General features: G+C 44.9%; 1 protein-coding gene across 1 annotated transcript in view; it reads left to right on the top strand.

Moving 5' to 3' along the window:
- The window catches only part of LOC126212750 (serine/threonine-protein phosphatase 6 regulatory ankyrin repeat subunit C-like), a 160,643-nt gene that overhangs the window by 49,957 nt on the left and 83,261 nt on the right, over nucleotides 1-27,425 (top strand). Inside the window, exon 8 of the mRNA XM_049940158.1 lies at nucleotides 24,527-24,676. Coding sequence (XP_049796115.1) covers nucleotides 24,527-24,676 — 150 coding nt within the window. The remainder of the gene's footprint in view (nucleotides 1-24,526; nucleotides 24,677-27,425) is intronic.

Genomic DNA, 27,425 nt, shown 5'->3' with positions numbered 1-27,425 from the left:
CATACCTTGCAGAGCTCCCCTTGTCTGCATCTGAAGTCTCACACTGCACGAAAAGCGTTATTCAACATGGTGGCGTCACTGTCAGGGTTCTTCCGAGCCATAATCCGTAAGTAGCGGTCATCCACTGCAGTAGTAGCCCTTGGCCACCCTGAGTGAGGCATATCATCGACACTTCATGTCTCTCTGTATCTCCTCCATTTTCAAACAACATCGTTTCGGTTCTCTTGAGATACCTGGACACTTCCATTCTTGAGAGCCCTTCCTGGCACAAAGTAATAATAGGGACACGATCGAACCGCGCTTTTGTTTTTCTAGGTGTGGTTGAACTACAGACAACACAAGCCATGTACCTGCTTCCTGGTGGAATGACTGGAACTGATGGGCTGTCGTACCCCTTCCGTCTAATAGGCGCTGCTCATGCATTGTTGTTTACATCTTTGAGCGGGCTTAGTGACATCTCTGAACAGTCAAAGGGATTGTGCCTGTGATACAATATGCACAGTCAAGGTATATCTTCAGGAGTTCTGGGCACTGGGGTGGTGCAAAACTTGTTTTTGTGTGTGCATTTGGTAATATCCTCATAACATACCTTGCAGAGCTCCCCTTGTCTGCATCTGAAGTCTCACACTGCACGAAAAGCGTTATTCAACATGGTGGTGTTACTGTCAGGGTTCTTCCGAGCCATAATCCGTAAGTAGCGGTCATCCACTGCAGTAGTAGCCCTTGGCCACCCTGAGTGAGGCATATCATCGACACTTCATGTCTCTCTGTATCTCCTCCATTTTCAAACAACATCGTTTCGGTTCTCTCTGAGATACCTGGACACTTCCATTCTTGAGAGCCCTTCCTGGCACAAAGTAATAATAGAGACACGATCGAACCGCGCTTTTGTTTTTCTAGGTGTGGTTGAACTACAGACAACACAAGCCAAGTACCTGCTTCCTGGTGGAATGACTGGAACTGATGGGCTGTTGTACCCCCTCCGTCTAATAGGCGCTGCTCATGCATTGTTGTTTACATCTTTGAGCGGGCTTAGTGACATCTCTGAACAGTCAAAGGGACTGTGCCTGTGATACAATATGCACAGTCAAGATATATCTTCAGGAGTTCTGGGCACTGGGGTGGTGCAAAACTTTTTTTTGTGTGTGCATTTGGTAATATCCTCATAACATACCTTGCAGAGCTCCCCTTGTCTGCATCTGAAGTCTCAAACTGCACGAAAAGCGTTATTCAACATGGTGGCGTTACTGTCAGGGTTCTTCCGAGCCATAATCCGTAAGTAGCGGTCATCCACTGCAGTAGTAGCCCTTGGCCACCCTGAGTGAGGCATATCATCGACACTTCATGTCTCTCTGTATCTCCTCCATATTCAAACAACATCGTTTCGGTTCTCTTGAGATACCTGGACACTTCCATTCTTGAGAGTCCTTCCTGGCACAAAGTAATAATAGAGACACGATCGAACCGCGCATTTGTTTTTCTAGGTGTGGTTGAACTACAGACAACACAAGCCATGTACCTGCTTCCTGGTGGAATGACTGGAACTGATGGGCTGTCGTACCCCCTCCGTCTAATAGGCGCTGCTCATGCATTGTTGTTTACATCTTTGAGCGGGTTTAGTGACATCTCTGACCAGTCAAAGGGACTGTGCCTGTGATACAATATGCACAGTCAAGGTATATCTTCAGGAGTTCTGGGCACTGGGGTGGTGCAAAACTTTTTTTTGTGTGTGCATTTGGTAATATCCTCATAACATACCTTGCAGAGCTCCCCTTGTCTGCATCTGAAGTCTCACACTGCACGAAAAGCGTTATTCAACTTGGTGGCGTTACTGTCAGGGTTCTTCCGAGCCATAATACGTAAGTAGCGGTCATCCACTGCAGTAGTAGCCCTTGGCCACCCTGAGTGAGGCATATCATCGACACTTCATGTCTCTCTGTATCTCCTCCATATTCAAACAACATCGTTTCGGTTCTCTTGAGATACCTGGACACTTCCATTCTTGAGAGCCCTTCCTGGCACAAACTAATAATAGAGACACGATCGAACCCCGCTTTTGTTTTTCTAGGTGTGGTTGAACTACAGACAACACAAGCCATGTACCTGCTTCCTGGTGGAATGACTGGAACTGATGGGCTGTCGTACCCCTTCCGTCTAATAGGCGCTGCTCATGCATTGTTGTTTCCATCTTTGAGCGGGCTTAGTGACATCTCTGAACAGTCAAAGGGACTGTGCCTGTGATACAATATGCACAGTCAAGGTATATCTTCAGGAGTTCTGGGCACTGGGGTGGTGCAAAACTTTTTTTTGTCCGTGCATTTGGTAATATCCTCATAACATACCTTGCAGAGCTCCCCTTGTCTGCATCTGAAGTCTCACACTGCACGAAAAGCGTTATTCAACATGGTGGCGTTACTGTCAGGGTTCTTCCGAGCCATAATCCGTAAGTAGCGGTCATCCACTGCAGTAGTAGCCCTTGGCCACCCTGAGTGAGGCATATCATCGACACTTCATGTCTCTCTGTATCTCCTCCATTTTCAAACAACATCGTTTCGGTTCTCTCTGAGATACCTGGACACTTCCATTCTTGAGAGCCCTTCCTGGCACAAAGTAATAATAGAGACACGATCGAACCGCGCTTTTGTTTTTCTAGGTGTGGTTGAACTACAGACAACACAAGCCGTGTACCTGCTTCCTGGTGGAATGACTGGAACTGATGGGCTGTCGTACCCCCTCCATCTAATAGGCGCTGCTCATGCATTGTTGTTTACATCTTTGAGCGGGTTTAGTGACATCTCTGAACAGTCAAAGGGACTGTGCCTGTGATACAATATGCACAGTCAAGGTATATCTTCAGGAGTTCTGGGCACTGGGGTGGTGCAAAACTTGTTTTTGTGTGTGCATTTGGTAATATCCTCATAACATACCTTGCAGAGCTCCCCTTGTCTGCATCTGAAGTCTCACACTGCTGAAAAGCGTTATTCAACATGGTGGCGTTACTGTCAGGGTTCTTCCGAGCCATAATCCGTAAGTAGCGGTCATCCACTGCAGTAGTAGCCCTTGGCAACCCTGAGTGAGGCATATCATCGACACTTCATGTCTCTCTGTATCTCCTCCATTTTCAAACAACATCGTTTCGGTTCTCTTGAGATACCTGGACACTTCCATTCTTGAGAGCCCTTCCTGGCACAAAGTAATAATAGAGACATGATCGAACCGCGCTTTTGTTTTTCTAGGTGTGGTTGAACTACAGACAACACAAGCCGTGTACCTCCTTCCTGGTGGAATGACTGGAACTGATGGGCTGTCGTACCCCCTCCATCTAATAGGCGCTGCTCATGCATTGTTGTTTACATCGTTGAGCGGGATTAGTGACATCTCTGAACAGTCAAACGGATTGTGCCTGTGATACAATATGCACAGTCAAGGTATATCTTCAGGAGTTCTGGGCACTGGGGTGGTGCAAAACTTTTTTTTGTCCGTGCATTTGGTAATATCCTCATAACATACCTTGCAGAGCTCCCCTTGTCTGCATCTGAAGTCTCACACTGGACGAAAAGCGTTATTCAACATGGTGGCGTTACTGTCAGGGTTCTTCCGAGCCATAATCCGTAAGTAGCGGTCATCCACTGCAGTAGTAGCCCTTGGCCACCCTGAGTGAGGCATATCATCGACACTTCATGTCTCTCTGTATCTCCTCCATTTTCAAACAACAACGTTTCGGTTCTCTTGAGATACCTGGACACTTCCATTCTTGAGAGCCCTTCCTGGCACAAAGTAATAATAGAGACATGATCGCACCGCGCTTTTGTTTTTCTAGGTGTGTTTGAACTACAGACAACACAAGCCGTGTACCTGCTTCCTGGTGGAATGACTGGAACTGATGGGCTGTCGTACCCCCTCCGTCTAATAGGCGCTGCTCATGCATTGTTGTTTACATCTTTGAGCTGGTTTAGTGACATCTCTGAACAGTCAAAGGGACTGTGCCTGTGATACAATATGCACAGTCAAGGTATATCTTCAGGAGTTCTGGGCACTGGGGTGGTGCAAAACTTTTTTTGTGTGTGCATTTGGTAATATCCTCATAACATACCTTGCAGAGTTCCCCTTGTCTGCATTTGAAGTCTCACACTGCACGAAAAGCGTTATTCAACATGGTGGCGTTACTGTCAGGGTTCTTCCGAGCCATAATCCGTAAGTAGCGGTCATCCACTGCAGTAGTAGCCCTTGGACACCCTGAGTGAGGCATATCATCGACACTTCATGTCTCTCTGTATCTCCTCCATTTTCAAACAACATCGTTTCGGTTCTCTCTGAGATACCTGGACACTTCCATTCTTGAGAGCCCTTCCTGGCACAAAGTAATAATAGAGACACGATCGAACCGCGCTTTTGTTTTTCTAGGTGTGGTTGAACTACAGACAACACAAGCCGTGTACCTCCTTCCTGGTGGAATGACTGGAACTGATGGGCTGTCGTACCCCCTCCATCTAATAGGCGCTGCTCATGCATTGTTGTTTACATCTTTGAGCGGGTTTAGTGACATCTCTGAACAGTCAAAGGGACTGTGCCTGTGATACAATATGCACAGTCAAGGTATATCTTCAGGAGTTCTGGGCACTGGGGTGGTGCAAAACTTTTTTTGTGTGTGTATTTGGTAATATCCTCATAACATACCTTGCAGAGCTCCCCTTGTCTGCATCTGAAGTCTCACACTGCACGAAAAGCGTTATTCAACATGGTGGCGTTACTGTCAGGGTTCTTCCGAGCCATAATCCGTAAGTAGCGGTCATCCACTGCAGTAGTAGCCCTTGGCCACCCTGAGTGAGGCATATCATCGACACTTCATGTCTCTCTGTATCTCCTCCATTTTCAAACAACATCGTTTCGGTTCTCTCTGAGATACCTGGACACTTCCATTCTTGAGAGCCCTTCCTGGCACAAAGTAATAATAGAGACACGATCGAACCGCGCTTTTGTTTTTCTAGGTGTGGTTGAACTACAGACAACACAAGCCGTGTACCTCCTTCCTGGTGGAATGACTGGAACTGATGGGCTGTCGTACCCCCTCCATCTAATAGGCGCTGCTCATGCATTGTTGTTTACATCTTTGAGTGGGTTTAGTGACATCTCTGAACAGTCAAAGGGACTGTGCCTGTGATACAATATGCACAGTCAAGGTATATCTTCAGGAGTTCTGGGCACTGGGGTGGTGCAAAACTTTTTTTTGTGTGTGCATTTGGTAATATCCTCATAACATACCTTGCAGAGCTCCCCTTGTCTGCATCTGAAGTCTCACACTGCACGAAAAGCGTTATTCAACATGGTGGCGTTACTGTCAGGGTTCTTCCGAGCCATAATCCGTAAGTAGCGGTCATCCACTGCAGTAGTAGCCCTTGGCCACCCTGAGTGAGGCATATCATCGACACTTCATGTCTCCCTGTATCTCCTCCATTTTCAAACAACATCGTTTCGGTTCTCTCTGAGATACCTGGACACTTCCATTCTTGAGAGCCCTTCCTGGCACAAAGTAATAATAGAGACACGATCGAACCCCGCTTTTGTTTTTCTAGGTGTGGTTGAACTACAGACAACACAAGCCATGTACCTGCTTCCTGGTGGAATGACTGGAACTGATGGGCTGTCGTACCCCTTCCGTCTAATAGGCCCTGCTCATGCATTGTTGTTTACATCTTTGAGCGGGCTTAGTGACATCTCTGAACAGTCAAAGGGACTGTGCCTGTGATACAATATGCACAGTCAAGGTATATCTTCAGGAGTTCTGGGCACTGGGGTGGTGCAAAACTTTTTTTTGTGTGTGCATTTGGTAATATCCTCATAACATACCTTGCAGAGTTCCCCTTGTCTGCATCTGAAGTCTCACACTGCACGAAAAGCGTTATTCAACATGGTGGCGTTACTGTCAGGGTTCTTCCGAGCCATAATCCGTAAGTAGCGGTCATCCACTGCAGTAGTAGCCCTTGGCCACCCTGAGTGAGGCATATCATCGACACTTCATGTCTCTCTGTATCTCCTCCATTTTCAAACAACATCGTTTCGGTTCTCTCTGAGATACCTGGACACTTCCATTCTTGAGAGCCCTTCCTGGCACAAAGTAATAATAGAGACACGATCTAACCGCGCTTTTGTTTTTCTAGGTGTGGTTGAACTACAGACAACACAATCCGTGTACCTCCTTCCTGGTGGAATGACTGGAACTGATGGGCTGTCGTACCCCCTCCATCTAATAGGCGCTGCTCATGCATTGTTGTTTACATCTTTGAGCGGGTTTAGTGACATCTCTGAACAGTCAAAGGGACTGTGCCTGTGATACAATATGCACAGTCAAGGTATATCTTCAGGAGTTCTGGGCACTGGGGTGGTGCAAAACTTTTTTTTGTGTGTGCATTTGGTAATATCCTCATAACATACCTTGCAGAGCTCCCCTTGTCTGCATCTGAAGTCTCACACTGCACGAAAAGCGTTATTCAACATGGTGGCGTTACTGTCAGGGTTCTTCCGAGCCATAATACGTAAGTAGCGGTCATCCACTGCAGTAGTAGCCCTTGGCCACCCTGAGTGAGGCATATCATCGACACTTCATGTCTCTCTGTATCTCCTCCATTTTCAAACAACATCGTTTCGGTTCTCTCTGAGATACCTGGACACTTCCATTCTTGAGAGCCCTTCCTGGCACAAAGTAATAATAGAGACACGATCGAACCGCGCTTTTGTTTTTCTAGGTGTGGTTGAACTACAGACAACACAAGCCGTGTACCTCCTTCCTGGTGGAATGACTGGAACTGATGGGCTGTCGTACCCCCTCCATCTAATAGGCGCTGCTCATGCATTGTTGTTTACATCTTTGAGCGGGTTTAGTGACATCTCTGAACAGTCAAAGGGACTGTGCCTGTGATACAATATGCACAGTCAAGGTATATCTTCAGGAGTTCTGGGCACTGGGGTGGTGCAAAACTTTTTTTGTGTGTGTATTTGGTAATATCCTCATAACATACCTTGCAGAGCTCCCCTTGTCTGCATCTGAAGTCTCACACTGCACGAAAAGCGTTATTCAACATGGTGGCGTTACTGTCAGGGTTCTTCCGAGCCATAATCCGTAAGTAGCGGTCATCCACTGCAGTAGTAGCCCTTGGCCACCCTGAGTGAGGCATATCATCGACACTTCATGTCTCTCTGTATCTCCTCCATTTTCAAACAACATCGTTTCGGTTCTCTCTGAGATACCTGGACACTTCCATTCTTGAGAGCCCTTCCTGGCACAAAGTAATAATAGAGACACGATCGAACCGCGCTTTTGTTTTTCTAGGTGTGGTTGAACTACAGACAACACAAGCCGTGTACCTCCTTCCTGGTGGAATGACTGGAACTGATGGGCTGTCGTACCCCCTCCATCTAATAGGCGCTGCTCATGCATTGTTGTTTACATCTTTGAGCGGGTTTAGTGACATCTCTGAACAGTCAAAGGGACTGTGCCTGTGATACAATATGCACAGTCAAGGTATATCTTCAGGAGTTCTGGGCACTGGGGTGGTGCAAAACTTTTTTTTGTGTGTGCATTTGGTAATATCCTCATAACATACCTTGCAGAGCTCCCCTTGTCTGCATCTGAAGTCTCACACTGCACGAAAAGCGTTATTCAACATGGTGGCGTTACTGTCAGGGTTCTTCCGAGCCATAATACGTAAGTAGCGGTCATCCACTGCAGTAGTAGCCCTTGGCCACCCTGAGTGAGGCATATCATCGACACTTCATGTCTCTCTGTATCTCCTCCATATTCAAACAACATCGTTTCGGTTCTCTTGAGATACCTGGACACTTCCATTCTTGAGAGCCCTACCTGGCACAAAGTAATAATAGAGACACGATCGAACCCCGCTGTTGTTTTTCTAGGTGTGGTTGAACTACAGACAACACAAGCCATGTACCTGCTTCCTGGTGGAATGACTGGAACTGATGGGCTGTCGTACCCCTTCCGTCTAATAGGCCCTGCTCATGCATTGTTGTTTACATCTTTGAGCGGGCTTAGTGACATCTCTGAACAGTCAAAGGGACTGTGCCTGTGATACAATATGCACAGTCAAGGTATATCTTCAGGAGTTCTGGGCACTGGGGTGGTGCAAAACTTTTTTTTGTGTGTGCATTTGGTGATATCCTCATAACATACCTTGCAGAGCTCCCCTTGTCTGCATCTGAAGTCTCAAACTGCACGAAAAGCGTTATTCAACATGGTGGCGTTACTGTCAGGGTGCTTCCGAGCCATAATCCGGAAGTAGCGGTCATCCACTGCAGTAGTAGCCCTTGGCCACCCTGAGTGAGGCATATCATCGACACTTCATGTCTCTCTGTATCTCCTCCATTTTCAAACAACATCGTTTCGGTTCTCTCTGAGATACCTGGACACTTCCATTCTTGAGAGCCCTTCCTGGCACAAAGTAATAATAGAGACACGATCGAACCGCGCTTTTGTTTTTCTAGGTGTGGTTGAACTACAGACAACACAAGCCGTGTACCTCCTTCCTGGTGGAATGACTGGAACTGATGGGCTGTCGTACCCCCTCCATCTAATAGGCGCTGCTCATGCATTGTTGTTTACATCTTTGAGCGGGTTTAGTGACATCTCTGAACAGTCAAAGGGACTGTGCCTGTGATACAATATGCACAGTCAAGGTATATCTTCAGGAGTTCTGGGCACTGGGGTGGTGCAAAACTTTTTTTTGTGTGTGCATTTGGTAATATCCTCATAACATACCTTGCAGAGCTCCCCTTGTCTGCATCTGAAGTCTCACACTGCACGAAAAGCGTTATTCAACATGGTGGCGTTACTGTCAGGGTTCTTCCGAGCCATAATACGTAAGTAGCGGTCATCCACTGCAGTAGTAGCCCTTGGCCACCCTGAGTGAGGCATATCATCGACACTTCATGTCTCTCTGTATCTCCTCCATATTCAAACAACATCGTTTCGGTTCTCTTGAGATACCTGGACACTTCCATTCTTGAGAGCCCTTCCTGGCACAAAGTAATAATAGAGACACGATCGAACCCCGCTTTTGTTTTTCTAGGTGTGGTTGAACTACAGACAACACAAGCCATGTACCTGCTTCCTGGTGGAATGACTGGAACTGATGGGCTGTCGTACCCCCTCCATCTAATAGGCGCTGCTCATGCATTGTTGTTTACATCTTTGAGCGGGTTTAGTGACATCTCTGAACAGTCAAAGGGACTGTGCCTGTGATACAATATGCACAGTCAAGGTATATCTTCAGGAGTTCTGGGCACTGGGGTGGTGCAAAACTTTTTTTTGTGTGTGCATTTGGTAATATCCTCATAACATACCTTGCAGAGCTCCCCTTTTCTCCATCTGAAGTCTCACACTGCTGAAAAGCGTTATTCAACATGGTGGCGTTACTGTCAGGGTTCTTCCGAGCCATAATCCGTAAGTAGCGGTCATCCACTGCAGTAGTAGCCCTTGGCCACCCTGAGTGAGGCATATCATCGACACTTCATGTCTCTCTGTATCTCCTCCATTTTCAAACAACATCGTTTCGGTTCTCTTGAGATACCTGGACACTTCCATTCTTGAGAGCCCTTCCTGGCACAAAGTAATAATAGAGACATGATCGAACCGCGCTTTTGTTTTTCTAGGTGTGTTTGAACTACAGACAACACAAGCCGTGTACCTCCTTCCTGGTGGAATGACTGGAACTGATGGGCTGTCGTACCCCCTCCATCTAATAGGCGCTGCTCATGCATTGTTGTTTACATCGTTGAGCGGGATTAGTGACATCTCTGAACAGTCAAAGGGATTGTGCCTGTGATACAATATGCACAGTCAAGGTATATCTTCAGGAGGTCTCGGCACTGGGGTGGTGCAAAACTTTTTTTTGTGTGTGCATTTGGTAATATCCTCATAACATACCTTGCAGAGCTCCCCTTGTCTGCATCTGAAGTCTCACACTGCACGAAAAGCGTTATTCAACATGGTGGCGTTACTGTCAGGGTTCTTCCGAGCCATAATCCGTAAGTAGCGGTCATCCACTGCAGTAGTAGCCCTTGGCCACCCTGAGTGAGGCATATCATCGACACTTCATGTCTCTCTGTATCTCCTCCATTTTCAAACAACATCGTTTCGGTTCTCTCTGAGGTACCTGGACACTTCCATTCTTGAGAGCCGTTCCTGGCACAAAGTAATAATAAAGACACGATCGAACAGCGCTATTGTTTTTCTAGGTGTGGTTGAACTACAGACAACACAAGCCGTGTACCTGCTTCCTGGTGGAATGACTGGAACTGATGGGCTGTCGTACCCCCTCCATCTAATAGGCGCTGCTCATGCATTGTTGTTTACATCTTTGAGCGGGTTTAGTGACATCTCTGAACAGTCAAAGGGACTGTGCCTGTGATACAATATACACAGTCAAGGTATATCTTCAGGAGTTCTGGGCACTGGGGTGGTGCAAAACTTTTTTTTGTGTGTGCATTTCGTAATATCCTCATAACATACCTAGCAGAGCTCCCCTTGACTGCATCAAAGTCTCACACTGCACGAAAAGCGTTATTCAACATGGTGGCGTTACTGTCAGGGTTCTCCCGAGCCATAATCCGTAAGTAGCGGTCATCCACTGCAGTAGTAGCCCTTGGCCACCCTGAGTGAGGCATATCATCGACACTTCATGTCTCTCTGTATCTCCTCCATTTTCAAACAACATCGTTTCGGTTCTCTTGAGATACCTGGACACTTCCATTCTTGAGAGCCCTTCCTGGCACAAAGTAATAATAGAGACATGATCGAACCGCGCTTTTGTTTTTCTAGGTGTGGTTGAACTACAGACAACACAAGCCGTGTACCTCCTTCCTGGTGGAATGACTGGAACTGATGGGCTGTCGTACCCCCTCCATCTAATAGGCGCTGCTCATGCATTGTTGTTTACATCGTTGAGCGGGTTTAGTGACATCTCTGAACAGTCAAAGGGATTGTGCCTGTGATACAATATGCACAGTCAAGGTATATCTTCAGGAGTTCTCGGCACTGGGGTGGTGCAAAACTTTTTTTTGTGTGTGCATTTGGTAATATCCTCATAACATACCTTGCAGAGCTCCCCTTGTCTGCATCTGAAGTCTCACACTGCACGAAAAGCGTTATTCAACATGGTGGCGTTACTGTCAGGGTTCTTCCGAGCCATAATCCGTAAGTAGCGGTCATCCACTGCAGTAGTAGCCCTTGGCCACCCTGAGTGAGGCATATCATCGACACTTCATGTCTCTCTGTATCTCCTCCATTTTCAAACAACATCGTTTCGGTTCTCTCTGAGATACCTGGACACTTCCATTCTTGAGAGCCCTTCCTGGCACAAAGTAATAATAGAGACACGATCGAACCCCGCTTTTGTTTTTCTAGGTGTGGTTGAACTACAGACAACACAAGCCGTGTACCTGCTTCCTGGTGGAATGACTGGAACTGATGGGCTGTCGTACCCCCTCCATCTAATAGGCGCTGCTCATGCATTGTTGTTTACATCTTTGAGCGGGTTTAGTGACATCTCTGAACAGTCAAAGGGATTGTGCCTGTGATACAATATGCACAGTCAAGGTATATCTTCAGGAGTTCTGGGCACTGGGGTGGTGCAAAACTTTTTTTTGTCTGTGCATTTGGTAATATCCTCATAACATACCTTGCAGAGCTCCCCTTGTCTGCATCTGAAGTCTCACACTGCACGAAAAGCGTTATTCAACATGGTGGCGTTGCTGTCAGGGTTCTTCCGAGCCATAATCCGTAAGTAGCGGTCATCCACTGCAGTAGTAGCCCTTGGCCACCCTGAGTGAGGCATATCATCGACACTTCATGTCTCTCTGTATCTCCTCCATTTTCAAACAACATCGTTTCGGTTCTCTCTGAGGTACCTGGACACTTCCATTCTTGAGAGCCGTTCCTGGCACAAAGTAATAATAAAGACACGATCGAACCGCGCTATTGTTTTTCTAGGTGTGGTTGAACTATAGACAACACAAGCCGTGTACCTGCTTCCTGGTGGAATGACTGGAACTGATGGGCTGTCGTACCCCCTCCATCTAATAGGCGCTGCTCATGCATTGTTGTTTACATCTTTGAGCGGGTTTAGTGACATCTCTGAACAGTCAAAGGGACTGTGCCTGTGATACAATATGCACAGTCAAGGTATATCTTCAGGAGTTCTGGGCACTGGGGTGGTGCAAAACTTTTTTTTGTGTGCATTTGGTAATATCCTCATAACATACCTAGCAGAGCTCCCCTTGACTGCATCAAAGTCTCACACTGCACGAAAAGCGTTATTCAACATGGTGGCGTTACTGTCAGGGTTCTCCCGAGCCATAATCCGTAAGTAGCGGTCATCCACTGCAGTAGTAGCCCTTGGCCACCCTGAGTGAGGCATATCATCGACACTTCATGTCTCTCTGTATCTCCTCCATTTTCAAACAACATCGTTTCGGTTCTCTTGAGATACCTGGACACTTCCATTCTTGAGAGCCCTTCCTGGCACAAAGTAATAATAGAGACATGATCGAACCGCGCTTTTGTTTTTCTAGGTGTGGTTGAACTACAGACAACACAAGCCGTGTACCTCCTTCCTGGTGGAATGACTGGAACTGATGGGCTGTCGTACCCCCTCCATCTAATAGGCGCTGCTCATGCATTGTTGTTTACATCGTTGAGCGGGTTTAGTGACATCTCTGAACAGTCAAAGGGATTGTGCCTGTGATACAATATGCACAGTCAAGGTATATCTTCAGGAGTTCTCGGCACTGGGGTGGTGCAAAACTTTTTTTTGTGTGTGCATTTGGTAATATCCTCATAACATACCTTGCAGAGCTCCCCTTGTCTGCATCTGAAGTCTCACACTGCACGAAAAGCGTTATTCAACATGGTGGCGTTAGTGTCAGGGTTCTTCCAAGCCATAATCCGTAAGTAGCGGTCATCCACTGCAGTAGTAGCCCTTGGCCACCCTTAGTGAGGCATATCATCGACACTTCATGTCTCTCTGTATCTCCTCCATTTTCAAACAACATCGTTTCGGTTCTCTCTGAGATACCTGGACACTTCCATTCTTGAGAGCCCTTCCTGGAACAAAGTAATAATAAAGACACGATCGAACCGCGCTATTGTTTTTCTAGGTGTGGTTGAACTACAGACAACACAAGCCGTGTACCTCCTTCCTGGTGGAATGACTGGAACTGATGGGCTGTCGTACCCCCTCCATCTAATAGGCGCTGCTCATGCATTGTTGTTTACATCTTTGAGCGGGTTTAGTGACATCTCTGAACAGTCAAAGGGACTGTGCCTGTGATACAATATGCACAGTCAAGGTATATCTTCAGGAGTTCTGGGCACTGGGGTGGTGCAAAACTTTTTTTTGTGTGTGCATTTGGTAATATCCTCATAACATACCTTGCAGAGCTCCCCTTGACTGCATCTGAAGTCTCACACTGCACGAAAAGCGTTATTCAACATGGTGGCGTTACTGTCAGGGTTCTTCCGAGCCATAATCCGTAAGTAGCGGTCATCCACTGCAGTAGTAGCCCTTGGCCACCCTGAGTGAGGCATATCATCGACACTTCATGTCTCTCTGTATCTCCTCCATTTTCAAACAACATCGTTTCGGTTCTCTCTGAGATACCTGGACAATTCCATTCTTGAGAGCCCTTCCTGGCACAAAGTAATAATAGAGACACGATCGAACCGCGCTTTTGTTTTTCTAGGTGTGGTTGAACTACAGACAACACAAGCCGTGTACCTCCTTCCTGGTGGAATGCCTGGAACTGATGGGCTGTCGTAACCCCTCCATCTAATAGGCGCTGCTCATGCATTGTTGTTTACATCTTTGAGCGGGTTTAGTGACATCTCTGAACAGTCAAAGGGACTGTGCCTGTGATACAATATGCACAGTCAAGGTATATCTTCAGGAGTTCTGGGCACTGGGGTGGTGCAAAACTTTTTTTTGTGTGTGCATTTGGTAATATCCTCATAACATACCTTGCAGAGCTCCCCTTGTCTGCATCTGAAGTCTCACACTGCACGAAAAGCGTTATTCAACATGGTGGCGTTACTGTCAGGGTGCTTCCGAGCCATAATCCGTAAGTAGCGGTCATCCACTGCAGTAGTAGCCCTTGGCCACCCTGAGTGAGGCATATCATCGACACTTCATGTCTTTCTGTATCTCCTCCATTTTCAAACAACATCGTTCGGTTCTCTCTGAGATACCTGGACACTTCCATTCTTGAGAGCTCTTCCTGGCACAAAGTAATAATAGAGACACGATCGTACCGCGCTTTTGTTTTTCTAGGTGTGGTTGAACTACAGACAACACAAGCCATGTACCTCCTTCCTGGTGGAATGACTGGAACTGATGGGCTGTCGTACCCCCTCCATCTAATAGGCGCTGCTCATGCATTGTTGTTTACATCTTTGAGCGGGTTTAGTGACATCTCTGAACAGTCAAAGGGACTGTGCCTGTGATACAATATGCACAGTCAAGGTATATCTTCAGGAGTTCTGGGCACTGGGGTGGTGCAAAACTTTTTTTTGTGTGTGTATTTGGTAATATCCTCAAAACATACCTTGCAGAGCTCCCCTTGTCTGCATCTGAAGTCTCACACTTACTCGTACACCCACTAGCTTGCTCTTGCCTAACCATAAGCTTGTAGCTGCAGTTAGAGCTTCAGCCTCATGTACTTATCTCTACGCTGCACAGCAGGGCAATAATGGCTGTGATTGCAGCAGGATGTGCCGAGATGTACTACTCAAGAAGACGAGAACAATGAGAGCATACACCACACTTCGAAGATGCCTGCAGAGTGTGACTACAGTGTTGTGCGCAGCCATTATCCTCTGTAGATCTGACAAATGCTTCCACGTTCTGTGGAGCCGAGTATCTTGAACATCAGTCAATGTCAGTTGTTAATGTTAGAACTGTAACCAAAGATGTACTGTCTTTGACAAAGTACTAAAGGAGAACAGGAGAACACTTAAGTTACACCTTTGAGGTAAAATATTTAACTAACACATCTCATTCGCTCCACCAAAATCGTCCAAAGTTCCATTTAAGTACCATGCCACTTAATTGTGTTTTAAGTGAATCTAAGTTCACGAATCTCTTGTCGAGCCTTTTTCAATAGTCTGGGTTTTCTAAGATCGGCCTCTCAATATACAAACACTTTGCTGTCGTTTCTTGTTGACAATATCACCTTATTCCCAAGAATTAGCAGTTTTCACTCAGTTAATACAAGGCAGAAATCCAATCTCCATTTGGGTCGCAATTCCTTAACTCTTTTGTAGAAAGATGTATAGTATACTGCTGCATCAATTTTCAGTGATCTACCACAAGAATTCAAAAATCTTAGCAATAATCCACGAGCTTTCAAATCCAAACTGAAGTTTTTTCTCATGCGTCACTCCTTCTATTCTGTCGATAAGTCCTTGAAAAGTTAAGCTGATCCCTGTGTTATGTTTTTGATTGCATTTACATGAACTTATGACTTGTCTTTTTTCGGTTCATAAACACTTTATTTTGTCTGCTATCACTTTTATGTTGTACTTTCATGTACTGACACGTTCCTTGACCTTTGAGACTGGCTCCTTAATTTGGTACTACGAAACTAGATGTGTAAAATTAAAAAAATTAAAGAAGTTTCTCCTGGTCACAGTGTTAAACAGAATACACTCACTCCTTTGGATTAAACACTGACCTAAGACACTTTCTTGCATTTACTTTAATTATGAAACTTGAGAGATTAGCTCAGTCAAAGTTCGATCAAATCACTGCACTATTTGGAACCAATCCAAACAGAAATTAGTTCTCACTTCACTATTCAGTTCAAAACACACAACTGAAGGACACTTTTCAATGAATTACTTTAGTTTAAAATTTAAGTTGTGAGCACAACACATACTGAAAACTCTTTATCTTTTTGAAGTTGGTAGAAATTCCATTATACACACTGCATCAATTCAGAGTAAACACTAGTTGACAGTTAACACTACCTTAAGGGTTTTTCCCATTCAGTTGTTGCCAGTTTGAGATCGTCAGGAGAGTGAACCCTTTGTCTGATTTTATGTATTCAATAGCAAGTGAAAGTTTACCTATAGTCACAGTCTACGTTCAGAACAGTCAGAGCTTGGATTTATCATTGTCATATTTCTGTCAACTACACGATTTTGAAATTTTTAGGGTGTGTCGAGACGAAGTTCGATTTGTGTACCAGACTTCTTTGACACTGACTGTGATTTCATTAGCAAGAGAAAAATTACCAGCAGTCACTACTGTATAACTTCATAAACATGTCAGCTTCCATTTCTTACTGTGTTAAACTTCTATTCTTGCCAATTAACACGAATCGAAAATATCTAATTTCTGTTGAAAGAATGGTCGATCTGATTACAACACATATCCAGTGTTTCGAGATTCGATTTAATCACTACTGAAACTTCTGGGCACCTCACTTCCACTCAAAAATATACTGTAAAACTTAGTAAACTATTCCTTTCGATCATTAGAGGTTAATTCGGTGTGTTTAGCTCACAACTATGAGTCTTAATTACATAACATACACTAAGTAATCAAAAGTACATGAACACCTCCAAAAACATACGTTTTTCACAGTATGTGCATTGTGCTGAGACTTACTGCCAGGTACTCCCTATCAGCGACCTCAGCAGTCATTAGACATCGTGAGAGAGCAGAATGGGGCGCTGTGCGGAACTTCGAATGCGGTCAGGTGATTGGGCGTCACTTGCGTCATACGTCTGTACGCGAGATTTCCACACTCCTAAACATCCCTAGGTCCACTGTTTCCGATGTGATAGTGAAGTGGAAACGGCAAAGGACACGGACAGCACAAAAGTGTATAGGCTGACTTCTTCTGTTGACTGACAGAGACCGCCGACAGTTCAAGAGGATCTTAATGTGTCATAGGCAGACATCTATCCAGACCATCACACAAGAATTCCGAACTGCATCAGGATCCACTTCAAGTACTATGACAGTTAGGTGGGTGGTGAGGAAACTTGGATTTCATGGTCGAGCGGCTGCTCATCACATCACGCCAGTAAATGCCAAACGACGCATCGCTTGGTGTAAGGAGCGTAAACACTGGATGATTGAACAGTGGAAAAACTTGTGTGGAGTGACAAATCACGGTACACGATGTGGTGATCCGATGGCAGGGTGTGAGTATGGCGAATGCCCGGTGAACATCATCTGCCAGCGTGTGTAGTGCCAACAGTAAAATTCGGAGGCGGTGGTGTTACGGTGTGGTAGTGTTTCTCATCGAGGGGGCTTGCACCCTTTGTTGTTTTGCGTGGCACTATCCCACCACAGACCTACATTGATGTTTTAAGCAAATTTTTGCTTCCCTCTGTTGAAGAGCAATTCGGTGATGGCAACTGCATCTATCAACACGATCGAGCACCTGTTAATAACGCACGGCCTGTGGCGGGGTGGTTACACGACAATAACATCCCTATAGTGGAATGGCCTGCACAGAGTCCTGACCTCAATCCTATAAAACACCTTTGGGATGTTTTGGAACCTCTTCTCAGTGCAGCACTCCGTGAAGAATTGGCTGTCATTCCCCAAGAAACCTTCCAGCACTGGATTGAACGTATGCCTGCGAGAGTGGAAGCTGTCATCAAGGTTAAGGGTGGACCATCACCGTATTGAATTCCAGCATTGCCGATGGAGGGTGCCTCGAACTTGCAAGTCATTTTCAGTCTGGTGTCCGAATGCTATTGATCACATAGTATACATGACGAATAAGGCGCGACGTAGAGGACTTTAGAACACGAGCAAGAAAATGACTAAATGCAGTCGTAGAAACTCTACATCCCACAGCTTTTGATATTACAGTATGTTTCTGCGCATTAAACAACTCGATGCAAATGCACAGCTACACCCGCCGCCATATTCTAGTGCGACTTTTAATTTTAAAAGTATATTAATTTCTTATACGTTAAGCACCACTTGTAATCCAAGTCAAGATTTGAAGAGATCATGTTTATCCACTACATGTCCAGTTGCTCGTGGAGAAAAATACTTGCCACACGTAGCGGCCGCGTAGTTCGAGGCGCTAAGTCACGGAATGCATGGCCACTCCCTCCAGAGGTTCGAGTCCTTCCCCGGGCATGGATGTGTGTATTGTTCTTAGCATAAGTTAGCTTAAGTTGTGTGTAAGTCTAGGGACAGATGATATCAGCAGTTTGGTCCGTTAGGAATTCAGAAACATTTGAATATTTGAAAAATACTTACAGCGGGCACCTATTTCTTGACAACAGCCGAATAGCACTCACTCAGGAACACGTGGAAGCTGAACTACTTCAGACAGATAACAATGGCTCTGAGCACTATGCGACTTAACTTCTGAGGTCATCAGTCGCCTTGAACTGAACTAATTAAACCTAACTAACCTAAGGACATCACACACATCCATGCCCGAGGCAGGATTCGAACCTGTGACCGTAGCGGTCGCTCGGCTCCAGACTGTAGCCCCTAGAACCGCACGGCCACTCCGGCCAGCTCAGACAGATAACAGCTCATTAAAATTAAGCATTATATGTTACATATCTACTTCAATTACACAAAAATCATTTCTAATATTGTAGGATATACACTATGTGATCGAAAGTATCCAGACACATGGCTGAAAATGACTTACAATTTCGTGGCGTCCTCCATCGGTAATGCTGGTTTCTGTATGGTGTTGGCCCACCCTTAGCCTTGATGACAGCTTCCACTCTCGCATGCATACCTTCAATCAGGTGCTGGAATGTTTCTTGGGGAATGGCAGCCCATTCTTCACGGAGTGCTGCACTGAGGAGAGGTATGAACATCGGTCGGTGAGGCCTGGCATGAAGTCGGCGTTCCAAAACATCCCAAAGGTGTGCTATAGGATTCAGGTCAGGACCATGTGCAGGCCAGTCCATTACAATGATGTTATTGTCGAGTAACCACTCCGCCACAGGCTGTGCACTATGAACAGTTGCTCGATCATGTTGAAAGATGCTATCGCCAACCCCAAATTGCTCTTCAACAGTGGGAAGCAAGAAGGTGCTTAAAGCATCAATGTAGGCCTGTGCTGTGATAGTGCCATGCAAAACAGCAATGGGTGAAAGTCCCCTCCATGAAAAACACGACCACACGAACACAACCGCCTCCGAATTTTACTGTTGGCACTACACACGCTTGCAGATGACGTTCACCCGGCATTAGCCATACCCACACCCCTCCATCGGATCACCACATTGTGTACCATGATTATTCACTCCACACAACGTTTTTCCACTGTTCAATCGGCCAGTGTTTACGCTCCTTACACCAAGCGAGGCGTCGTTTGGCATTTACTGGCGTGATTTGATGAGCAGCCGCTCGACCATGAAATCCAAGTTTCCTCACCTCCCACCTAACTGTCACGGTACTTGCAGTGGACCCTGATGCAGTTTGGAATTTCTGTGTGATGGTCTGGATAGATGTCTGCCTAACACACATTAAGACCATCTTCAAGAGGCAGCAGTCGATCAGTCAACAGACGAGGTCGGCCTCTACGTTTTTGAGGTGTATGTATCTCTTCACGTTTCCACTTCACTACCACATGGGAAACAGTGGACCTAGGGATGCTTAGGAGTGTGGATGTATGATACAAGTACAGATGTATGATACAAGTGACACCCAATCACCTGACCACGTACGAAGTCCGTGAGTTCCGCAGAGCACCGTATTCTGCTCTCTCACGATGTCTAATGACGGCTGAGGTCGCTGATATGCAGTACCTGGCAGTAGGTGGCAGCACAATACAGCTAATATGAAAAAAAGTATGATTTTGCGGGTGTCCGGATACTTTTGATCACACTGGGTCTCAGTTTGAAAACCGAGTAGCTAACGGTGAGATGGAAATGACGTCTTGGCTGACATCAGTCTGGTCGACATAGGAGTGATGGCGCGTTTTCAAGCAGCTTCTGTTGCACACAGACAAAGAGGTCACTTCTTTTTTCTGTTGTGAGATCCGTCCCACCCTGCAGCACCACTTACATAAGCACCAGCCTCTTTGTTGTACAGATCTTTTTAGATCTCTGACATGGTATTAGGAAATATCCCAAGACTTTCATCACCTCAGTGTGGTACCACTGATTCGATGTTTTGAGAGGTTGCCAGAATGTGTGACCTCACCTTCTACCGCTACTGATGGCCCAAAAAATGTTCATTGACATCTGTATTCAGTGAGAAAACAGCATAGTGTACCAACTCGACGTGGCATCGACTCAACAAGTCGTTAGAAGTCCCCTGCTGAAACATTGAGTCATGCTGCCTATAGCTGTCCATAATTACAGAAGTGTTGACGACTCTGGATATTGTGCACAAAGCGACATCTCGATTATGTACAGTAAATTTTCGATAGGATTCATGTCAGCTGATTGGGTTCACCAAATAAAATGCTTGAACTGTCCAGAATGGTCTTCAAACCAATTGTGAACTGGTGACATTACCTTGTTGTCTGGGAACATGAAATGCTTGAATGGTTACAAATGGTCGCAAGTAGCTGAACATAACTACTGCCAGTCAATTGTAGGTTCAGGTTGGACCAGACGACCCAGTCCATTCCATGTAGGCACATCCCAAAGCATTTTGGAGCCACCACCAGCTTGCACAGTGTCTTGCAGACAATCGTCCATAGTTTCGTGGGGACCGCGCCACACTCGAACCCTACCATCACAACTCACTAACTGAAATCTGGACTCATCTGAACAGGCCACAGTTTTCCATGTTTCTAGAGTCCAACTGATACGGTCACAAGCCCACGAGAGATACTGTAGGCAATGTCGTGTTGTTATTAAAGGCACTCGAGTCAGACATCTGCTGCCACAGCCCATTACCGCAAAATTTCATCACTCTACGAACGAATACATTCCTCGTGTGTACCCCATTATTTGACACAGTATTTCTTGTCCATTAGCACTGACAACTCTACGCAAACACTATCGCTCTCATTCGTTAAGTGAAACACGAAGACCACTGCATTGTCTGCGATGAGCGGTAATGTCCGAATTGTGGTATTCTTGGCACACTCTTGACGCTGTCGATCTCACAATATTAAATTCCCCAACAGTATCCATAACGGAGTGTCCCATGCAACTAGCTCCGACTACCTCTCCGTGTTCGAAGTCTGTTAATTCCAGTCGCGCACTGATAATCACATCAGAAACCTTTCCACATGTCCTACCCGAGTACAAGCGACAGCTCTGCCAGTGAACTACCCTTCTGTACGTTGTGTGCGTGATACTGCCGCCATCTGTACCTACACATGGCGCTATGCCAAGACTTATCTCAGTGTACATTATTCTTTCCTATGTTCACTTCCTATTCCTTTCTAGGAGAAATTTATTTTGCATTAGGCACAAGATGCAGTGTTGTTTGATTTCAGTAAGGCATTTGACGCCGTCCCACATTGCCATTTAATGAAAAAATACAAGCTAACGGAGTATTGGAGCAGACCTGTGATTGGATTCAAGACTTTCTTGCAGATAGAACTCAACACGTCGCTCTTAACGGAACTAAATCGACTAATGTAAAGCTAATATCTGGAGTGCCACAAGGAAGAGTGATAGGACCGATGCTGTTTACAGTATATGTAAATGATCTAGTAGAAAGTGTCCGATGCTCTTTAAGGCTATTCACAGATGAAACAGTTGTTTATATCAAAGTAGCAACGCCAGAAGATACTAAGAAGTTGCAGAACGACCTGTAGAGAATTGATGAATGGTGCAGGTTCTGGCAGTTGACCCTGAACGTAAATATATGTAACATATTGCTCATACATAGGAAGAGAAATCCACTACTGTACAGCTACACTATTGATTACAAACAGCTGGAGACAGTGTCTGCCGTAAAACATCTAGGTGTAACTATCCAGAGCGACCTTAAGTTGAATGATCATATAGAGAAGATAGTGGAAAAATCAGACACCAGACTCAGATTCATCGGAAGAATCTTAGGGAAATGAAACTCATCCGCGAAAGAAATGGCTTACAAGGCGCTTGTTAGCCTGATTCTTGAGTATTGTTCATCTATATGGGATCCCTATCTGATAGGACTAATAGGAGAGACAGAAGATCCAACGAAGAGCGGCGCATTTCGTCACGGGGTAGTTTAGCTGACTACAGAGCGTTACAGAGATGCTAAACAATCTCCACTGGCAGACGTTACAAGAGAGGCGTCGTGCATCATGGAGAGATTTACTATTGAAATTTAGGGACAGCACATTTCAGGAGGAGTCTGACAACATATTACTTCCTCCCACATACATCTCGCGTATTGACCATGAGGAGAAAATTCGATAAATTATAGCCAATACAGAGGCTTACAGATAATCATTCTTCCCACGCACTATTCGCAAGTGGAACAGGGTTGGAGGGATCAGACAGTGGTACCGAAAGTACCCTCCGCCACGCACCATTAGGTGGCTTGTCGAGTATGATGTAGATGTATACACGGAGTAACACAAAGAGATTTTTAGCACCTCTGTGTCCCATCTGTTCCTCTTTCAACCTGACTCCAGACATGTGAGCTACAAACACTGATAATGGCAGCCCCACGCCATGTACGAGATGCGAAAATAAAGTAATGAGACTGATGTGAAAAAAAATGTTGCTTACCGTTTTAGTCAAGTTTAGTGTTGTCTCCTTCAAAGTAGTTCCCTTCTGATTGCACACATTTTTTCCTGCGCTTCTGCCACTGATGGTAACATTTCTTGAACTCATCTTCCGTAATATCCTCCAAGAACCTCGTCACACCTTTTTGGACATCTTGTGTTGTTTGAAAATGGTGCCCCTTGACTGCCGTTTTGACTCTTGGAAATAGAAAAAAAGTCGCACAGAGCGATATCTGGTGAATAAGGTGGCTGTGGTAGTACTGAAATTTGTTTTGAGGCTAAAAATTGCTGTACTGACAGAGCAGTATGGGATGCAGCATTATCGTGATGCAGAATCCTATTATCAGTAATATTGGCACAGACATGAAGAACTCTTTTACAAAGTTTTTCTAATATTTTTTTTGTAGTAATATCGGTTAACTGTTTGTCCAGGAGGCACCCACTCTTTATAAACAATTCCCTTGGAATCAAAGAAGCAGACAAGCATGCATTTAACTTTTGACTTCGACATGCCAGCTTTTTTTAGTCTGGGTGATCCCTTTCAGCACCATTGCCAACTTTGGCGTTTTGTCTCTGGATTGTACTGAAAAAACCAACTTTCATCACCAGTGGTAACACGGCTCAACAATTCTGGATTGATTTCCGTTTGCTCTAACAGATCGGCTGCCACATTTTTCCGTGTTTCTTGCTGTTGTGATGTGAGATTTTTGGAGACCATTTTTGCACAAAGCTTTCTCATACCAAGATCTTCAGTTATTATTAGAGAACCGTTTCTCGATTGATGTTCAGTCCTTCTGCAATCATTTTCACGGACAATCTTCGATCAGATCGTACGAGTTCACGCACCGTGGCCAAGTTGACATCCATCCGTGAGGTTACTGGTCGTCCACTGTGGTCTTCATCTTCAACATTCGTTCTGCCTTCACCAAACATTTTTTGCCAATGAAAAACTTGAGCTCTAGACATAACCTCCTCTCCAAAAATCTTGTGAAGCTTACCGTAAATTGTCGACGCGTTTTCACCCAGTTTAACGCAAAAAGAAATGGCATACCATTGCGCAATTTTATGCGGTTCTATTTCTGTAAAGAGAGACACAAACACGTTTTGACTTATTACAACACAACCCACTACTGAGCAGCTGCATCGATTTGCCGACTGGACTAGAATCAGCTTATAGACCAAGGTCAAAGATATTGGGCCTACACAAGCCTGCAGGGTTGCCACATCTTGCAAGTAAAATCAGTCTCATTACTTTATTGTCGCACCTCGTATGTTAAAAGGATATTGCTGTTTCAATTTCCCGTGCGGTTGAAGGCGCTGCAGTCTGGAACCGCAAGACCGCTACGGTCGCAGGTTCGAATCCTGCCTCGGGCATGGATGTTTGTGATGTCCTTAGGTTAGTTAGGTTTAACTAGTTCTAAGTTCTAGGGGACTAATGACCTCAGCAGTTGAGTCCCATAGTGCTCAGAGCCATTTGAACCATTTTTTTTGTTTCAATTTCTGTGTGATTTTCGTTGTTATGTATTCAAACTAAACTGTCCAATCGTAGCTGTACCACTCCAGCATAACTATTGAAACTTGTATGTACTTTCCAGTCGTGCTTTATTATGTACAAACTGTTTGGTGTGCTAAGCTACTTGTATGAGGGGCTCAGAACGAAATTGTAAAATGATCTGGTCGACAGTAAGTAATTTGTCTAAGTATGCATATTACTGTTGTTGACTATGTGTGTTCTAATATCTGTGTGTGGACAATCCCCCAGCTGTTAGTGCCTGCAGTAAGCTGCCCTCTGGCCTCCTTGTGAATACACTTTTTCAAGTAGCTTCTCCCCTCACAGCACTCCAGCCTCTACAGAGAGCTCAGTCGCCCCCACCACTCAGCTGCAGAGCAACCACGGCGACCTCAGCCGGACTTCCGCCTCAGCTGCCACGCCCACAGCTGCCAGCGCGACTCCCTCAACCGATAGCGCCGCCATCACTCTGCTGAGGTGAGTTTTGTCACGACATGTGCCCTTTCTTCACATTCATAGTACAACTCATGTGGGTTTTGAACCAAGTGTTATGCCCAGAAAGACAGATGTCTTATTGTATTTTTTTAATGATATATACGCTGAAGAAACAAAGAAACTGGTACACCTGCCCAATATTATGTGGAGTACCCGCGAGCACGCATAAGTGCCACAACACGATGTGGCCTGGACTTGACTATGTCTGAAGTAGTGCTGGAAGGAACTGACATCATGAATCGCGCAGGGCTGTCCATAAATCCGTAAGAGTATGAGGGGGTGGAGATCTCTTCTGAACAGCATGTTGCCAGGCATCCCAAATATGCTCAATTATATTCATGCCTGGGGATTTTGGTGGCCAGTGGAAGTGTTTAAATTATACTGAGTGTTCCTGGAGCCACTCTGTCGCAATTCTGGACATGTCGGGTGTCACATTGTCCTCCTGTAATTTCCCAAGTCCATCGGATGCACAGTAGGTGTGAATGGATGCAGATGATCAGAAGTACATGTCACGTGTCAGAGCTGTATCTAGATGTATCAGCGGTCCCACGTCAATCCAACAGGACATGCCCCACACCATTACAGAGCCTCCACCAGCTTGAACAATCCCCTGCTGACATGCAGGGTCCATGGAGTCATAAGGTTGTCTCCATACCCTCACAAGTCCATCCACCTGATACAATTTGAAACAAGACTCACCTGATGAGGTAACACATTTACAGACATCGTAAGTCCAATGTCAGTGTTGACGGGCCCAGGCAATGCGTAAAGCTTTGTCGTCCAGTCATCAAGGTTACAGGAGTGGGTCTTAGGCTCCAAAAGCCCATTTCAATGATATTTCATTGACATTTGTTGATGGCCCACCATTTAAATCTGCAGAAATATGTGGAACGGTTGCACATCTGTCAAGTTGAACGATTCTCTTCAGTTGTTGTTGGTCCCATTCTTGCAGGATCTTTATCTAGCCCCAGAGATGTCGGAGATTTGACGTTTTACCAGATTCCTGATATTCACATTACACTCGTGAAATGGTCGTACAGGAAAATCCCCACTTCATCGCTACCTCAGGGATGCTATGTCCCATCACTTGTGCGCCGACTATAACACCACCTTCAAACCCTCTTAAATCTTGATAACCTGCCATTGTAGTAGCAGTAACAGATGTAACAAGTGCGCCAGACACTTGTTGCCCTACATAGGCGTTGGCGACCGCAGCGCCATATTCTGCCTGCTTACATAATTCTGTATGTGAATACACAGACCCGCAACTGTTTCTTTGGCGCTTCAGTGTAGTTATCAGGAAAATTTATTCCCTTCATAAAATTTGACATTCAAATAGGTGTGTGAATTACATTCAGGTCAGAATGGATATGTTTCAATAAACGCAGATATTTGGGAAATATGCTATAATTTGCACTCATGTGGGCCCGCTGCATTGTATATCTCATATAAGGATGTTGAATGTAATGCTATGATACCAAGACGTTGCTGTGTTCCATTACATAGTTCACTGAAGTAGGCATATTTCGGTGTGACTGCCATCGTCAGGTCATGTGTGGAAAATACATAATTTGGTAGCATATTTCAAATTTTAGAGTAGACAATATAACATATTATACAATTATGATTTGCTATGTACCTCAGGTGGTCTTGATATCTGCATGACATCAATGTCTCACTCACTCTTGCACAACTACATAAGTTTGCTCCTTTGATACTGATGGAGCTGTAGTGTGCGTTTAACTTTTCCTGGAGCAGTTAATACTGGAGCAGTATATAACTGTTTCAGCAAAAGTTTAACAGCTACAGTAGCTCCATCAACATCAAACAAGCAAGCTTATACAGTAGCATGACAGAAATTGCGACATCAACCTCTTATAGATATCAAGACCACATGGTGTACATAGCAAATCGTAATTCTATAATATGTTGTATTATCCATTCCAAAATTTGAAATTTTTAATCAAACTCCAAATTACATACTTGCCACAGATAACCTGAAGTTGGCACTCACACCAAAACACCGTTGAAGACCATATTAATAAACAATATAATCGAACACAGCAACATCTTGATCTCATAGCATTATATATATATATATATATATATATATATATATATATATATATATATACACATATATAATAGAGGGAAACATTCCACGTGGGAAAAATATATCTAAAAACAAAGATGATGTGACTTACCGAACGAAAGCGCTGGCAGGTCGATAGACACACAAACAAACACAAACACACACACAAAATTCAAGCTTTCGCAACAAACTGTTGCCTCATCAGGAAAGAGGGAAGGAGAGGGAAAGACGAAAGGATGTGGGTTTTAAGGGAGAGGGTAAGGAGTCATTCCAATCCCGGGGGCAGAAAGACTTACCTTAGGGGGAAAAAAGGACGGGTATACACTCGCACACACACACATATTCATCCACACATATACAGACACAAGCAGACATCTCACAAGCAGACATATTTAAATATGTCTGCTTGTGAGATGTCTGCTTGTGTCTGTATATGTGTGGATGGATATGTGTATATATATATATATATATATATATATATATATATATATATATATATATATATATATACGAAAATGTCTGTTGGATACCATTTCTGGTTTGAGTTATAACAGGTAGCTGGAAGTCGAGGGACAGAACGATTGAGTGATGTTAGGAACCTTTACTTTTCTTATAAATGCATTTAAAAATCGAAGACAC

Source organism: Schistocerca nitens, chromosome 11 (genome assembly GCF_023898315.1).
Source record: "Schistocerca nitens isolate TAMUIC-IGC-003100 chromosome 11, iqSchNite1.1, whole genome shotgun sequence".
Taxonomy (NCBI): domain Eukaryota; kingdom Metazoa; phylum Arthropoda; class Insecta; order Orthoptera; family Acrididae; genus Schistocerca; species Schistocerca nitens.
The sequence above is the reverse complement of the archived record's forward strand: the minus strand, read 5'-3'. Positions and strand labels throughout refer to the sequence as shown.